General features: G+C 50.1%; 1 protein-coding gene and 1 long non-coding RNA gene across 4 annotated transcripts in view; both read right to left on the bottom strand.

The window, feature by feature from the left end:
• Positions 1-1,496: 1,496 nt before the first annotated feature.
• On the bottom strand, positions 1,497-10,850 carry LOC114231874 (uncharacterized). 2 transcript variants are annotated; one of them, XR_008555307.1, is made up of 4 exons: positions 10,669-10,850; positions 3,338-3,390; positions 1,936-2,117; positions 1,497-1,584 (listed from the first exon to the last, which is right to left on the bottom strand). It is a non-coding gene; the product is annotated as an uncharacterized LOC114231874 (long non-coding RNA). The 2 variants fall into 2 exon arrangements; XR_008555306.1 differs by having other exon boundaries at positions 1,946-2,117.
• Positions 10,851-12,465: 1,615 nt separating this feature from the next.
• KREMEN1 (kringle containing transmembrane protein 1) overlaps positions 12,466-15,514 on the bottom strand; it is a 53,825-nt gene continuing 50,776 nt past the window's right edge. The window contains exons 10-11 of one of the 2 annotated variants that reach the window (XR_008555259.1): positions 12,948-13,073; positions 12,466-12,558 (exon numbers count right to left, since the gene is read on the bottom strand). Coding sequence is in view for 1 of the 2 variants with exons in the window: in XM_054712480.1 (XP_054568455.1) it covers positions 13,067-13,073 (7 nt within the window). In the remaining variant the exon portion in view is untranslated. Of the gene's footprint in view, positions 12,559-12,947; positions 13,074-15,514 lie in introns of those variants that run through there. The other variant, XM_054712480.1, reaches the window with a different exon arrangement.

Here is a 15,514-nt window from a genome sequence, read left to right as displayed (position 1 = left end):
CTCACCTGGAAAATGGGGAGAGCAGCCTTTGTCTCAGAGCAGCTGGCTAGGAGGAACATTTAAATGAGCTCCTTGCACATAACGCTCAGAAAAAAGTACCCATGTTGAATCCAAAGAATGTTACATATAGTTGGCAGAATGAGAAGTCTTGGCAGCCGGGGGATCTGAGGCCTGGTACCGACAGGAGGGTTGGTCTTGGGTGAGTAGAATATTGAGCAAGGATCTGGGAGTTCCTCAAGGCCCTTTGCTACTACTAATTGTTGCCTGACATGCTGTTGGCCAACCTCTTGGAATAAAGCAAGGAAAACCCATGTTTAAATTCAAAACTCTTCTTCAGGAGCGTTACTGTGCTTATGCAAGACTAGACAGAACCGTGCATTTACTGTCATTTTTGGCTTTGTTGGCTCAGGGAATGTCTTTTTTTTTTTTTTCTAGGCACTCTGCCTGCAATTAAGAATCTTCACCGCTAGGTGGCGTCTTGGGTTTGTATCGCAAAGAAATGAGACTTTTTTTGGGGGGTAGGGGAGGGGGGGGAGCCTCCTCTGATCCACTTCTAGAAGCTGCCTTTTGAGAACAAAGGAGGGTGCAGAGAGAGAAAGAGAGAGAGAGAGCCTTCAGATTGGTGGCAAGGAGTGCTGTAGCAGTTAGCAATGTCTGCCCAGGGTGGCTGAGTAGAAAATAGCAGATTCTGAGCCAGGCATCCAGCCATAGGCTTCTGAGTAGGCAAGTATGTGTTCCTATGTAATGTAATGGTACTTTTTAGAGTAAGTAGGACTCTTAAAAACACTTGAGCATTGCCCTGGCCGGGTAGCTCAGTTCCTTAGAGCGTCATCCCGACACGCCAAGGTTGTGGGTTGATCCCAGGTCAAGGCACACATAAGAAGAATCAACCGATGGATGCACACATAAGTGGAACAATAAAACTGATGTCTCTCTCTTTCTCTCTCTCTCAAATCAATGAATAAAATAAAATAAAATAAAATAAACAAACAAAAAGAACGCCCACTTGAGCATAAATATTAGAATTACTAATTACTGTTTAAGAAGGGGTGCTTTTGCCCTAGCTGGTTTGGCTCAGTGGATGAAGCGTCGGCCTGCGGACTGAAGGGTCCCAGGTTTGATTCCGGTCAAGGGCACATGCCTGGGTTGCGGGCTTGATCCCCATTAGGGGACATGCAGGAGGCAGCCAATCAATGATTCTCTCTCATCATTGATGTTTCTCTCTTTCCCTCTCCTTTCCTCTCTGATATCAATAAAGATATATTAAAAAAAAGAAAGAAGGGGTGCTTCTAAGAATTATTTTTGTAATAAAGAGCATATAATTTGGGAATGGATAGGCAGCAAGATACTTAAGAAAGCAAACACAAATGCTTAAGAAAACAAACTGCCTTTCTTACTAGTCAAGAATTTCTGCTTTCCCCCCCACAACAGTCTTGAGAAACCCGTAATACCTCCCCCCCCCCGCCCCCCCCGTCTTTTCCCTATGTGTGTTCATAAGCAACGCTCGTTCTTCAGCTGAGATCTCAGGTCTGTGGCTGTCTGCTCGCTCGGCCTCTGTCTCAGGGAGCCCGTTCTTGGAAGAAACTATAAAGGAGCAAGAGAGCCTTTTGGGCTGCATTCTTCTTAAGAATTGCTGCGTTTTATAAAATCACCCTTTTTCATCAGTAATCCCTCAAAGGCTTCTTAGACTCTTTCTAGTGGTAAAACGTTATAATAATATGCTATCATTAAAATTTTTCTAAAAGAAATCACTTATAATCCATTAACCTTGATATAATGATTCCCTAGGTTTTTGTTTGGGGTTTTTGCCTCCTTTCTATCTAATGCCCCCCCCCCCTTTTTTTTTTTTTGGAGAGAGACAGAGAGAGAGAGAGAGAGAGAGAGAGAGTGAGAGAGAGAGAGAGAAGTTCTACCTCCTTGAAAATCTTTCCCCACCTCCAGGCACCTGAAAATCCTCCTTTCTCTGACTTGGCTGTTTGTTCTTTGAAGTCGAAGCTGCTTTCATTTCTAATCTGCACTGAATGGTTCTTTATTGATAGTCACACGGGGATGGGGGAGCCAGACCTAGGCTGTCTTCTGCTCGGGCAGGGAGTTGTCGGTTCTGCACACACCGATGCCTGTGAGTAAACACGTGCAAAGAGACGATTACAGGGCCAGATACCAGCTATCTGTGTTGGTAGGAATCATGGGTGTGTCTATATTTTCTCGTTTGTAATTTGTCACTTTGGGGATCTCTCATGTGTTACATTTGTAACTTAAAATAGAGTTTAAATTAAAATATTTTTAATTTAAAAAACACACCACTCCGAGGTATATACCCAAGAGAAGTAAAAACATATATTCACACAAAAGCTTGCACGTGAATTTTGACACAGAGAGGCAGGCCGAGGAACACGCGAGGCCACCAGACCTAGGAGAGACCGTGGGACCCATGGTCCTCACTGCCCTCCGACAAGACCAATCCAGCCAACACCTTGATTTCAGACGCCAGCCTCCCAGACTGTGAGACAATGCATTTCTTCCTTCCTTCCTTCCTTCCTTCCTTCCTTCCCTTCCTTCCTTCCTTCCTTCCTTCCTTCCTTCCTTCCTTCCTTCCTTTCCTCCCTCCCTCCCTCTCTTTCTTCCTTTTTAAATCCTCACCCAAGGATTTTTCCCATCGATTTTTAGAGAGAGTGGAAGAGAGAGGAAAGACAGAGAGAAACATCGATGTGAGAGAAGCACATCGATTGGTTGCCTCCTGCAGGAGCCTTGACCAGGGCATGTGCCCTTGACCGGAATAGAACCCAGGACCCTTTGGTCGGCAGGCCAACGCTCTATCCACTGAGCCAAACCAGCCAGGGCGAGACAATGCATTTCTGTTGTTTAAGCCACCCAGTTTGTGTTCCATTGTTATGGCAGCCCCATAGCACTGACATGGGCAGGAATAAGGTGAGTCTCACCGTGTGAGGAAACTGGGCATTCCAGGGCCTGCGGGGACACCTGGGGGCTGGTGCCACCCCTTCCCTGCCCCCAGCAGTCATTGTCAAGGCCTGTGGCCGGGCTTGGCCGCCTCCCTGTCCCCCCACTGCTCCAGCAGGAGGGCGCCAGACACTTCCAGGACAGAAGTCTGGGATGCATTTGGAAATCCTGGCAGAGGGCTTTCAAGTTTAGCTCCATCTTGGTCAGCGGGGGAACCGCCATCTGGATCCTGTTTGCTCTCCCTTGGCAGGGAAATCTGAGCAGAATTGTGGAAAATGGTCAGGGAGGGGGGTGGCTCCCGCTGGGGCCTGGGCCCTGAGTGGGGAGACAGCAGGCCCCGCAGTCAGGCCCTGGGTCGGGCCCTGGCCCAGCCACTTACTTGCTGGTGGCATCAGGCTGCTCATGTCACCTCCCTCATCTTGGTTTCCTCACCTGTCAATGAAGACAACGGTCGAATTTATCTCCAAATGTGGCTGCCAGGACTCAGCGAGATATTGCGAATAGGAGGGTGCTTGATGAAGGCAAACTTTACATAATTTGTATTCTTTTTAAAAAAACTGATTTGAGAGAGAGAGAGAGAGCGAGAGAGAGAGAGACATCAATTTGTTATTCCACTTAATTGTGCATTCACTGGTTGATTCCTGTATGTGCCCTGACTGGGGATCAAACCCGAAACCTTGGCGTATCAGGATGACACTCTAACCAACTGAGCTACCGGGCTAGGACCATTTTTTATTTTATTTTATTTATTTCAGAGAGGAAGGGAGATAGAGATAGAAACATCAGTGATGAGAGGGAATCATTGATTGGCTGCCTCCTGCACATCAGACCGAGCCCGCAACCCAGGCATGTGCCCTGGACCAGAATCAAACCTGGGACCCTTCAGTCCGCAGGCCGATGCTCTATCCACCGAGCCAAACCAGCTAGGGCCAGGGCCTAATTTAAAAAAAAAATTAAAAAACAACAACATTAAATTTACCATGTTAACCATTTTAAAGCGTGCAGTTCAGTGGCAATAAGTACATTCACACTGTTGTGGAATATCACCTCCATCCGGTCGTCTCCAGAACTCTTTTCCTCTTGCAAAACGGAAACTCTGTCCCCATTTAACACCAACTCCCCACGCCCCACCCCCCAGCCCCTGGCAACCACCATCTCACTGTCTGTCTCTATGAATAGGACTACTCTAGTTACCTCATGTAAGTGGAATCATGCAACATTTGTTCTTTGGTGACTGGCTTATTTCACTTAGCATGGTGTCCTTAAGGCTCACCCATGTGGTAGTATGTCAGAATTCCCTTTAGGTTTTTTTGAAAAATGAGAACTATACCAGTATTATTAGCTGCTGTGTGCTGTGGAGAGTCCCGGTGGAGATGCTGAGCAGCCACAGTTATGAGTATAAACCTGTGTGAACTAAAACGGGGGAGTGGCTAAAGTGCTGGGGGTGGGGGTGGGGGTGGGGGGCACGCAGGCTAATTTGGAGTGGCTCAGCCAATGTCTGACAGGGGCCCCGGAAATCTCCCCTCCTGGGTTCTGTCTGAGTTCAGGTCCTGCCCTAAGTGCAGCCACGCTGGAACCTGCCTGAGAAAACCGTGAGGTCCCCACATATGGATGGGATGGAGCCCCTGGCCCCTGAGTCACCCTCTGCCTCCCACATGGCTGGGCTCCCACTGCTCCCGCCGACCTCCTGGCTCCCCAGGGCCCAGCGGGGCCTCGTTTCCTGGATACCAACCCGAGATGGAATGGTCCTTGGGTGGATGGTGGACTCAAAGGCTTTGGGGGTCATCCTCCTGCACAGCGATCTTTGCTGTCCAGGGAGAAGGGGACGCAGTGGGAGGGGGGCGGGCAAACCTGGGGCCTGGCGGTCAGGTAGGGAAGACCATTGAGGACACTGCTGCCTTAACCCAGCAAGGTATGGTTGTGGCTTGACCTTGGCCGTGGCAGAGAGATAAATGGCAGTGTATGGGATTGAGAGAGAGGTGAGGACGAGGTCCTCATTTCTGGCCCAATGAGAGTCCAAAGATTACTGGTATGTAGATGAGAGTCACACCTGCCGAGTACAGTCACACCTACTGGCCTGCGCAGGGCGATTCACCTCCCTTCAGCTGCAGTGTTCTCGCCTGTCAACTAGAGAGAACTGTGGCCGCCTGGTGGGGTGGGCGAGGGTTCAGGGGGGCGATGCACAATGTCCAGCCTGCACCAGGGGGGTTAGGAGTAAACGGTTCTGTTAGCATTAGGAGGGAGGACAGCTGCCCGGAAGCCCCCTGGATTTTTTTTTTTTTTTTTTTGATAGATCAGCTCACTTTCTAGTCACGTGCCTCTTCTAGAAGTTGCACACAGATGAAAGGTCCCAGTTAATGAGGATCCTGGTTAAAGTTTTAAAATGCACAGCAAGCCCACTCCGCATAATGATGCATCAGAAACACAACAATCCTTTAATCTAGAAGGAATTAATTGCCGGGCCCAGAAATTCAGGGCACGCGGACAGAATCCTTAATTTTCTTGAGCTGATGGTTTCAAAAAGCGCCTGATTCTAGACGGGCTTTTCTCTGCGCGTAAGGACGACTCCCACAGTCTGACAAAGGGTGAGATTGTCTCGATGCCTTCCTCAGTTAGAATCCTGTACGTGGCGTCTGAATTAATGTCGGCTCTGAGTCCCGCCTGCTGGGCGGAACGTGGCCGACTTGGATCCCCGGGAGACTCAACGCGGGCTCTGTGGCCCCGGCATGCCGGACGCTGCGCAGGGAATGTCCTCACGCGTCCCACGCAAGTTTGCTGAGCCCACGTGGAGCCCAAGCTCAGGTTCGGTGTCGGCGACGCAGGGACAGGCACGGCCAGCCACGAAGACAGAGCAGAGAGAAACCCTCAGTCAGAGAGCAGTGACTGCACACTGTGATAAGGAAATGATGGGGTGGAAGAGGCAGGGTATATGGAAGAGAGTAACATGGACCTAACTTATTTATGTATAAATATATTTTTATTGGTTTCTGAGGAAGGGAGAGGGGGAGGGAGGTAGAAACATCCATGATGAGAGAGAATTGAAGGTGGGTGGTAAGGTGGGGATGCCGGAGACCCCTGCCTTGTCGCTGCTGAGAAAATAAAGTGAGTTAATGAATTTGGGGCATTTACTAGGTGTACCGGCTAGTAATGCGGATTTTTTTCAAGAGATGGAGTTACACATATGTTGACATACATGCACTTTTATGTGTATGCTATTTTGTTGTATTGACAACAAGCTTCAAAACTTCGTATGTCAAATTTTCTGAAGGTGTTAACATCATAGATAGTTTTACGCTTAACAATGTCGAATTTCGTGCCAAAAAAAAAGAGCATTTGCGGGAAGTTTTAATTCATTACTTTATTTTGAAGAAAAGTGCTGCTGAAAGTTATCGTATACTTCAGGAAGCTTATGGTGAACATGCTCCATCGCAAGATACTTGTGAATGCTGGTTTCAATGCTTTAAAAGGGATGATTTCGATGTGAAAGACAAAGAATGTCCAGGTCAACCAAAAAAGTTTGAAAACCAACAATTACAAGCATTATTGGATGACGACTTGTGTCAAACTCAAAAACAACTTGCAGAAAGATGAAACATTGCTCAGTAAACAGTTTCTGATCGTTTACAAGCAATGGGAAAGATTTTAAAGGAAGGGAAATGGGTGCCACATCAACTGAACGAAAGACAAATGGAAAACCGAAAAGTCATCAGTAAAATGTTGCTTCAACAGCACAAAAGAAAGTCGAATTGCATCGAATTGTGACTGGCGATGAAAAGTGGATTTATTTTGAGAATCCCAAACACACAAAATCATGGGTTGATCCAGGTCAACCATCAACATCGACTGCAAGGCCAAATCGATTCAGAAAGAAGACAATGCTCTGCGTTTGGTGGGATCAGGAAGGTGTGGTGTATTATGAACTTCTAAAACCAGGTGAAACCATTAATACTGATCGCTACTGACAATAAATAATCAATTTGAACCACGCTTTGATCGTAAAACAACCAAGATGGGCCAGAAGACACGGCAAAGTAATTTTACTTCATGATGACGCACCATCACACACTTCCAAACCAGGTAAAGACACGTTAAAAGATCTTGCCTGGGAAGTATTAGCCCACCTGCTGTATTCACCAGACCTTGCTCCTTCAGATGACCACTTGTTCCGATCGATGGCACACACACTTTCTGAGCAGCACTTCAAAACGCACGAAGTGAAAAATTGGGACTCTGAATGGTCTGCCTCAAAACAAGAAAAGTTCTATTGGGACGGTATCCACAAATTACCTGAAAGATGGGGGAAATGTGTAGCTAGCGATGGACATTACTTTGAATAAAGCACTTTTGATGTTTCTCTTGAAATTATCGTGTTTTCTTTGATTACAAAATCCGAACTTTTAATCGGTACACCTAGTAAACAGTGTCTGGAGCTTGGTAGGTGCTATGTACTGGTAAGTGTTGGCAACCATCATCATCATGCTGTTATTTTTTTATCATCATCATCATCATTATTATTAATGGGGGTGAAGCCAGATCATGGACGGATTTAGGCAGAAAGGAGCTGGTCAGCCCTGGGTTCAGGAAGGGCACCTCTGGGAGGGTGGAGAATGGACAGGACGGGGAAGACCACTGAGGACACTGCTGCCGTCACCCAGCAAGGGATGGCTGTGGCTTGACCTTGGCCATGGCAGAGGGATAAATGGCAGTGTATGGGATTGAGACAGAGGTGAGGACGAGGTCCACATTTCTGGCCCAATGAGAGTCCAAAGATTACTGGTATAAAGATGAGAGTCACACCTGCCGAGTACAGAAGCAGGGACCTCAAGAGGCATGAACTGCGCCCCCCGCCCCCCCCGGGAAGGTGCAAGCAGGGATCGAGGGTCAACTGCCCAGGATGCTACAGGGCAGGGGTACTGGGACGGAGGGTGACTTCCAGCTCTGACAGGCAGACTTTCTGGATTGTGACTTTCCATGACGTGGCCCTGCTATTTAGAAAGGCATCTGTAACCAGAGTTAACTTAGGGAGGCCAGGTCTACAGGTGGGGTGGTCTGAAGGTCATGAGCTCTCTCACATGCACACATGGCCTCACCTACCAGGTGCATGCTCTACCTGGCATCACCCACCATCCTCGTCCTCTGCTGGGTGCCCAGGCTGCCCACTATTGCCACAGGCCCGTGGGTGAAGTCCTTGTGGGACTATGACTCTCAGGGCTGCTGTTCAGCTGGGAGCTCCAGGAATGCCCAAATCCTGCTTCCCCTGAGGCCCCCTGCCACGATACACGCACAAGGATGTGGACAAACAGGAAGTCAATATGCAACTTGGTTCTGTGGCGCTCAGAAAAGCCTGCACTGGCCCAGGGTCCTTGGATATCACCCAGTGACAAGTCCCCCTTTGGAATGAAATGACTGTGACCACTGAGCCCGAGCAAGCCACACCAGGCTTTAGGCGCACCTCCCGAATGATAAGACTTACTGCCATCAGGGCTGAATTCCTGTGGGCAGCCCCTCCTTCTGCCCTGGCAGAGGTGGCTTGCTGTGTGCTGTTTCAACAGAGAGAACAAAGCGGGACTCGCCTCCGAAGGTCCCCGGGGAGGGAAGAAAGTTGTGACCTGCCTCAGTGCGTCAGACGGTTGTGACTGGCTGTTCTGAGCCCACCGTTTCTGTGGGAGGAGGGGTAAGCAAGACGTCCCCTCTGTCCTTTGAAGTCACCAGCAGTGGTGCCCACAGAACTCGGCTCGGTCACCGCCGATCCCTGCCCTGCCTGCACAAAGCAACCCCACTCCCTGGAGAAGGCAGGAAGCAGAATGAGTCATATCTAAAAGCTGCTTAGCCCAGTCTTGGGCAAGGAAGGGAAAAAAAACCCATAAAACCCTTTTGATCTGTGTCTCTGATTTTTTGGAACGTTCCATCTCATTGTGACTTAGAGAGTCAAGGGAGGATGGGCATCTCTAACCTGGCAGGCTCTGTCATTAACTAGGCTAATGATCGGTTCCATACCGTGGACCCCTGCCTTGAATGTACAGGATGGTAGAGCTAAAGATGGAAGCAGTCCACGGCCCACGTTGCCATTAGCAAGAAAGACCCTTTGAAACGGCAAGACGCCCTCCTCCCAGACCGAGGGCCCGGGGAACCCTCCAGGAAGATGCGCTTTCTCCCCATTTTCCCATTCAAGTTCTTGCCACCTGCTTCATCCCCGCCTTCCCTTGCCCCAGGACACTCCATGCAGCCATGGAAAGCACATTGACTGACTACGGAGGCAAAATCATGGAAGGACCTTGGGCATGAATTCTGCTCTCTGGGCCCCAGTGTCGCCAATGGAAAGGGGGAGGGGGATGATCTGTTCCATCCCCCAGCCTCTCGTGATGGGATTCTAGAGCTGGAAGCAGCCTACAGCGGCCCCTCTCACTCCCTCTGGCTCCACCCAGCGGGAGACCTGATTGTGATCTTTGCATGGAGCTCCCACTGGTCAGCTCCTTTGAGCCTGGCATTGCTTCTGGAAGTCTGAAAGGTGATAACTGTCATTTGTGTTTGTGAGCACAGACGGAAAGGGTCAGGCGGATGTGACTCTGAAGGCATAAAGCCCTGGGTTTTGGCCCTAGCTTTGCCACCATTCATCAGCTTGATGACCTCGGGCAAGGGACACACTCTGTTAGGAGAACGGAATCTACCAAGATGGACTCCAAAGCTGTCAGCAGCAGACAGCATTTCTCTGAGACTCCATTTCCTCATCTGTAAAATGTGGGTATAACCATCCCCATCCCACGGGGGTTGTTGAAGTATCAGATGAAATAACGCACAGTGTGTAGAGTTTAGCAGGAAGCCTGGTCCTTGGGCATTTAGTAGATGTTCGCCATCGATATGACCAAGGATCGGCCCTTCAGCAAAGGTTATATTGGAATGTTCCATTTCATTGTGACTTAGAGAGTCAAGGGAGGATGGGCATCTCTAACCTGGCAGGCTCTGTCATTAACTAGGCTAATGATCGATTCCATACCGTGGACCCCTCCACGAATATGTGGCAGGGCTGGCTTCTCCCCGCTCTGTGTGCACACGCATCACCGGCGGGGGGGGAGGGGGGGGTGGATCTCGCCCAGAGTGATTCGAATGCTGTGGCTGCTCACAACCCTTCCTTCACCTGTAGCGAGCGCTGGGGAGTCAGAGGCTTTCTGGGGGTGGGTCCCTAGTGCCTAATTCAGAGTTTTCAAGGTGTAGCAGGTGTCCTTTCCAGGGAGCATCCCAAGGCCTCAGAGGCCCATCGAATGCAAAGCTATAGCATACGCCCACATCAGCCACCCCGCCGAGCGGCTGCAGACCCGTTGGCGGAAGATCAGACACCCAGCGGCTGGGGGTTAATTACTGACTTGGCACCCATCTTCTTGGGGAGCACGTGCAAGAGTCTCTTTTTTCTCTTTCCAGTGGCATAAACATTTGTACGGCAAGGAGCCCAGGAGGCCTGGAGATGTTTACTTTGTAGTTAAGGAAGAGAGGGGCTTTTTTGTTTGGGGACCCAGTGCACTGCTGGCCCAGGGGAGAAGCCTTTAGGAGACCCCTTGCACTAGCAGGCATCTGTGGGGGTGACTCAAGGTGGGGAGGGACCGCTTCATTCCCCACTGATGGAATAAGTTCCTTCCATCAGCAGAAAATGGATGCTCTTCAATAAAGATTTTCCCTGTTGCTGGGTCCCGTGGGGTCAGAGCCCAGAGGACTCACCTTATGGCAGCGTTAGCAAGTCAGAGAGCTTCTAGGTGCCACAGTGAGAGTGAGAGTCCTGGGTTACCAGCCAGGCTTAGGGCCTGGAGGGTTGCATGGAGTCGGTGGTTGAGGGCCAACTTTCTTCCGCAGGTCTCTGTTCCTACCACTGGGCGGCGCAGGTGAGCAAGGCTGCACCGGGATGGCTCCTGTAGGGAAAGCAAGGGTGCAAGGAGGCAGGGTCTGGGGTCTGTGAGGACCCGGAATCCAGCTGGCAGACAGCACCTGGGTGCCTTCCCTCGGCGAGCTCGGCCTGGGGGCTTACCCTGCCTATCTGCCCACCTCCGGCCAGGAGGGAATTATGAGGACATCCAAATTCTGTATTTGTTCCTGACCTGAATCCACTGCCGGCTGGACGCCAGCAGAGAAGGGTATTCCCACCCAATAGATAGGTCCCTGGGAAGGCGAAGGTCAGTAGGTACTTTTATAAAACAGGGCCCAGAAGGGATGTATCGGGCGGGGGAAACTAGCTACTTAAAGGAACCGAGTCGGGAACTATTTTCTAAGGCGAGAACTGCCCTTATTTTGCGCACTGTGTGCTCGGAGTTTGATAAGTGGGCTCTCAACTCCAAAGGCAGAGCGCTTCCGAGGTCCCCACACTTTTGGTGGCCCCTGTGAGGTCTGGCGAGAACCGTGCGATTCAGCTCCCATTTGCAAAGTCGGGACTATGGGCCAGGCCCTTGACACGCTGGCTCCTCTCCAGACCCCTGTGGTTGGGAGCATCACCACTTTAGTCTACGAGTAAAAATCAGCTCCACACCTCACCTTTGTTATATTATTTCATCTTCTAACAACTCTGTGAGAAACGACTGTTGCACCCATTTTATAAGTGGGTAAAGCTGAGGTTAGAAAGGCAACTTGCCTGAGGTCTGGGAGCTCAGGTAGACCTGCATTGACCCCAGGTTCCTGAGTGCAGCCAGAGCTCAGTCTCAAGGCTCCTCGGATCGGGAGTCAAGTTTTCCTAAGCGAAGCCGAGTCGCTCGGCCAAGGTTACCTACACGGGGTGTGGTACAGACCTGCCTCCTTCTCTGGCCCCTTGTGCGGCCACCTTCCTCAGCCCCGGCTTCCAGGCCTTCACCCCGAACAACCCACAGGTACAGCCTGGAGTGTGTTTCTGGCGAAGAGAGTTTGTTCCAAAGCCTTGGACCCAAGCTGCTCGTAAATAAGGCGGGAATGGAGAAATGGTGACGTGCACCAAGAAGAAAGACCCCCCTTAGCCATCTCCCTGAGCCCGAGTCAGCCAGGCAGGCCGGGAGTTGGGAGAAAGTTAAGCAAGACTTGGTCCCTCTCTTTGCTAAGAGATCTCAGCTGAGCAAGGCAGCATGCCCAAGGGCGGGCCTCGCCCGCCTCACGGGACTGGGGAGAAAGGCATGTTTCTGAGAGACGGGGGCTCCCCACATGGGAAAGGGAAGTGATGTTAGCTGAACGTTTGGCTGGGAGTCTGGCTCACAGGTCCAACTCATGGACATTAGCAAAGGAGAACAAGGAACTGCTGAGGGCGGCAGATTGGTTATAATGACGAGAACCTGGGAGACGCAAAACAATGTCAGGGCCACCAGCTGGCCGGGTCTGGGTCTCTGTCTGGAGGCACAGCTCAGGAAACCAGCCGCCCTCCCCCGCAGGGCAAAGAGCCTCTTCCCCGCCCCTCCTTCTGCTCCCAGGGCCCAGAGTGCTGCCCGGCGTTAGGGTCCCCCTCCCCCCTCCCCGGCTCCACCTGCACCTTTTCCTTTCCTGTCTCCACAAACTCACCGCGTCTTATTCCTCAGGAAAGTAACCAAGATGACGGTGGGTCAAGTTCTAACTCCCGTGCTTCTTGCGTGAGTTATTTAACCTGAGCCTCGGTGTCCTCATCTGACGAATGGGGATAACAGCAATGCTTAATGCATACAGTTGGTTGTGAGCGTTAAACACGATGTGTGAAAGTGGCTGGCACAGTGCAGGGGGCAGCTAACTATGGCCTGTGGGCTTGCCGCCTATTTTGTATGACCCACGGGCTAGGAATGGTTTTTACAGGTTTTAATTGTTGGGGTAAAATAATAATAATAATAATAATAATAATAATAATAATAATATTTGGTGACATGTGAAAGAGATATAAAATTCAAGTTTTAGTGCCCATAAATTAAGTTTTATCAGAACACAAAACCACCATTAACTTAGATATTGTTCTGTGGCTGCTTACATGTGGGCCCTGGTGCCCCTCTCCCCACGCCATTCTCTCCCCCCGCCCCTGGAGTCACCTGGATGGCTCCAGGACTTGCAGTGGTGAGGTCCTTGAAGGTCTCAGTGGGTGGGCACAGGTTCTAGTGGTTGGCCCCCAACAACCAGTGCGGGCAGAGTTGAGTAGTTGTGACAGAGATCAGAGGCTATATGGTTCAAAAAGGGTAAAATAACACATATGTAATACCTTAATCAATAAAGAAATTTTAAAAAATCAGTAAAACATATTTTAAGGAAGGAAAAAAAAAAAGGGTAAAATAGTTACTATTTAGATCTTTGCAGAAAAAATTTACCAACCCCTGGAATAAATGCCAGACACTTAATAAGGGATCGGTTAAATGTATCAGTCAGTCCTGTTACTATATCAATACTCCTGTTATCCTCTTTTGGTCTAGTTTTTTTTAAACCTAAAGTCCATGGAGGGTTTTAGGGGGTCTTTAAATCTCCAGATTTCCATGCAGATTTTTATAGGTGGGATCTTTTGGTGGAGGGGCTTGATAATATTCACCAAAGCGGTTTGTGTTCTCAATAGGTAAAGAAGTGTAGGCTTTTAAAAAAATTGATTTCAGAGAGGAAGAGAGAGGGAGAGAGATAGCAACATCAATGATCAGAATCTGACTGGCTGCCTCCTGCACACCCCACACTGGGGATGAGCCCGCAACCAGAGCATATGCCCTGACCGGAAATTGAACCATGACCTCCTGTTTCATAGGTCTACGCTCAAGCTCTGAGCCATAGCTATAGGGCAAGAAGTGTAGGTTTGCTGCCTTCCTCGCCCCAGGCAAATTGATCGGTACTTTTCTGGGCTGTGTGGAGGCAACATATGGGAGGGCGAGATATTTGGGAGCTCAGGGCCTTTCTCAGAGCCCACCTGCCTGCCCCGAGGGGCCTGAATAAGGGGCAACAGGAATAAGGAGCCCTGGCTTCGGAGCGGGCTGAATCCTGGCCTTGCCCTCCGCTGGCTGGGTCCCCTCTCTCTGAGCCTCCGTTCCCCAGGCTGGGTTGTCACACGGATGAACTCAGTAATGTCTGTTGAGTGCTCAGTACAGTGGCTCACACACATACCGGTAGGGACTGCAGAAATGTTCGCTGCTATTGCCATTACTATCACCATCCTTGCACATTCAAAAGCTCTTTCCTCAGCTTGCCTTGGGGCCCCGTATAAAGCTGCCCCATATTAGGTTAAATATGAGGCTTGAATACCCCTCGAATGCTCTTGATCCGATTCATCGGTGGCACCAGCAACTAAGGCAAGTCCATGAAACATAGTCCCATGATCAGTGTGCAAAATAGCGGGCGCCCAGTTAAGTTTGTAAAAGTCCTCATTTGAACAGGGACAGTGGTGAACGTTCCTACGAGTGAAATAAGTGAAATCTGAAACTTCTCAGTTGCAAAAGCCTGGGCTGTTTTAGACCTTTCTGTTTCTGCCCCCTGAGGAGGGAGCCTGGACCTCAGACTTGGATCTATTTTCCTCCTAAAATGCTTCTCTGTGGAGCCTGGTTCCCCAGCCCCGTCATCCACAGCCAGCAGGTTCATTCCGGGGCCCAGTGTCCAGCGTCGGGAGGGCTGGGGGCGTCCTTGCCCCTGACTGTCCTGGAGACGGGCCCCCCGGACACGGGCTGGTCCACGGCCAGCCGAGCCCAGTGCTGCCTGCCCCCGGTTGCCGGGTGTAGACCCATTCAGCAGGGGCCTGGTGGCTCCAGACAACAGCTGGAGACCAGAAACGAAGACTTCCAGCTACAAGCAAATGTTGCTGCTTCTTGAGGTTGAAATATTCTGTCCCCTAAGTTCCCCTTTCAGCCAAGCAAAAACAATCCCCCACAGGGACCCGACCCCGCCGCAGAGGAACAAAAGCTCTCCAGTTCTCAGAGTCCCAGAGACTTGTCTGCAGTTTCAGGCTCGCACAGCCCAGGGCGGGAAAGGAGATGATCATGTGATTTCCAAGCTCGGAGACAAGGTCACCCTTGTCCAGCCCTTTCCGTCTCCGCAGGAAGAAGAGCCTTTGATTGCTTGACAAAGGACGAGGCCGATGCTGCCCTGGTGTGGGCTCCCCGGAGGGCGGGTTTTACAATGTCCGCATCTCTCAGGTTTCGGAAAACAAGGAGATGAGGTTAAGGTCAGCGGTGCCCCAAGTCCGCGCAGATGGGTTTGGGGTGCTCTTCCTGGTCCTGCTTCAGGCAGGACAGCTGCACATTCTGGCTGCATTTCTTTTTCTGCTGCAGGCTAAGCTGTCCCTAAGACGTTTACCAGTGGGCCACCCCATTTGTTTTCCACCAGCCATGAAAAACATTTTCCTTCAGAATATATTCACACACGATATATCTGATAAGGGGTTGATGACCAAACTGTATAAGGAACTCATACAACTCAATAACAAAAAATAATCTATCCAATTAAAGAATGGGCAGAGGACAGAAAAAACATTTCTCCAAAGACATACAGATGCCAACAGGCATATGAAACAATGCTCAACTAATTATCAGGGAAATGCAAAAAAAACCACAATAAGATACCACCTCACACCTGTCAGAATGGCTATTATAAAAAAGTCCATGAACAACGTGTTGGTGAAAACGTGGAGAAAAGA

Source organism: Eptesicus fuscus, chromosome 23 (genome assembly GCF_027574615.1).
Source record: "Eptesicus fuscus isolate TK198812 chromosome 23, DD_ASM_mEF_20220401, whole genome shotgun sequence".
NCBI lineage: Eukaryota > Metazoa > Chordata > Mammalia > Chiroptera > Vespertilionidae > Eptesicus > Eptesicus fuscus.
The sequence above is the reverse complement of the archived record's forward strand: the minus strand, read 5'-3'. Positions and strand labels throughout refer to the sequence as shown.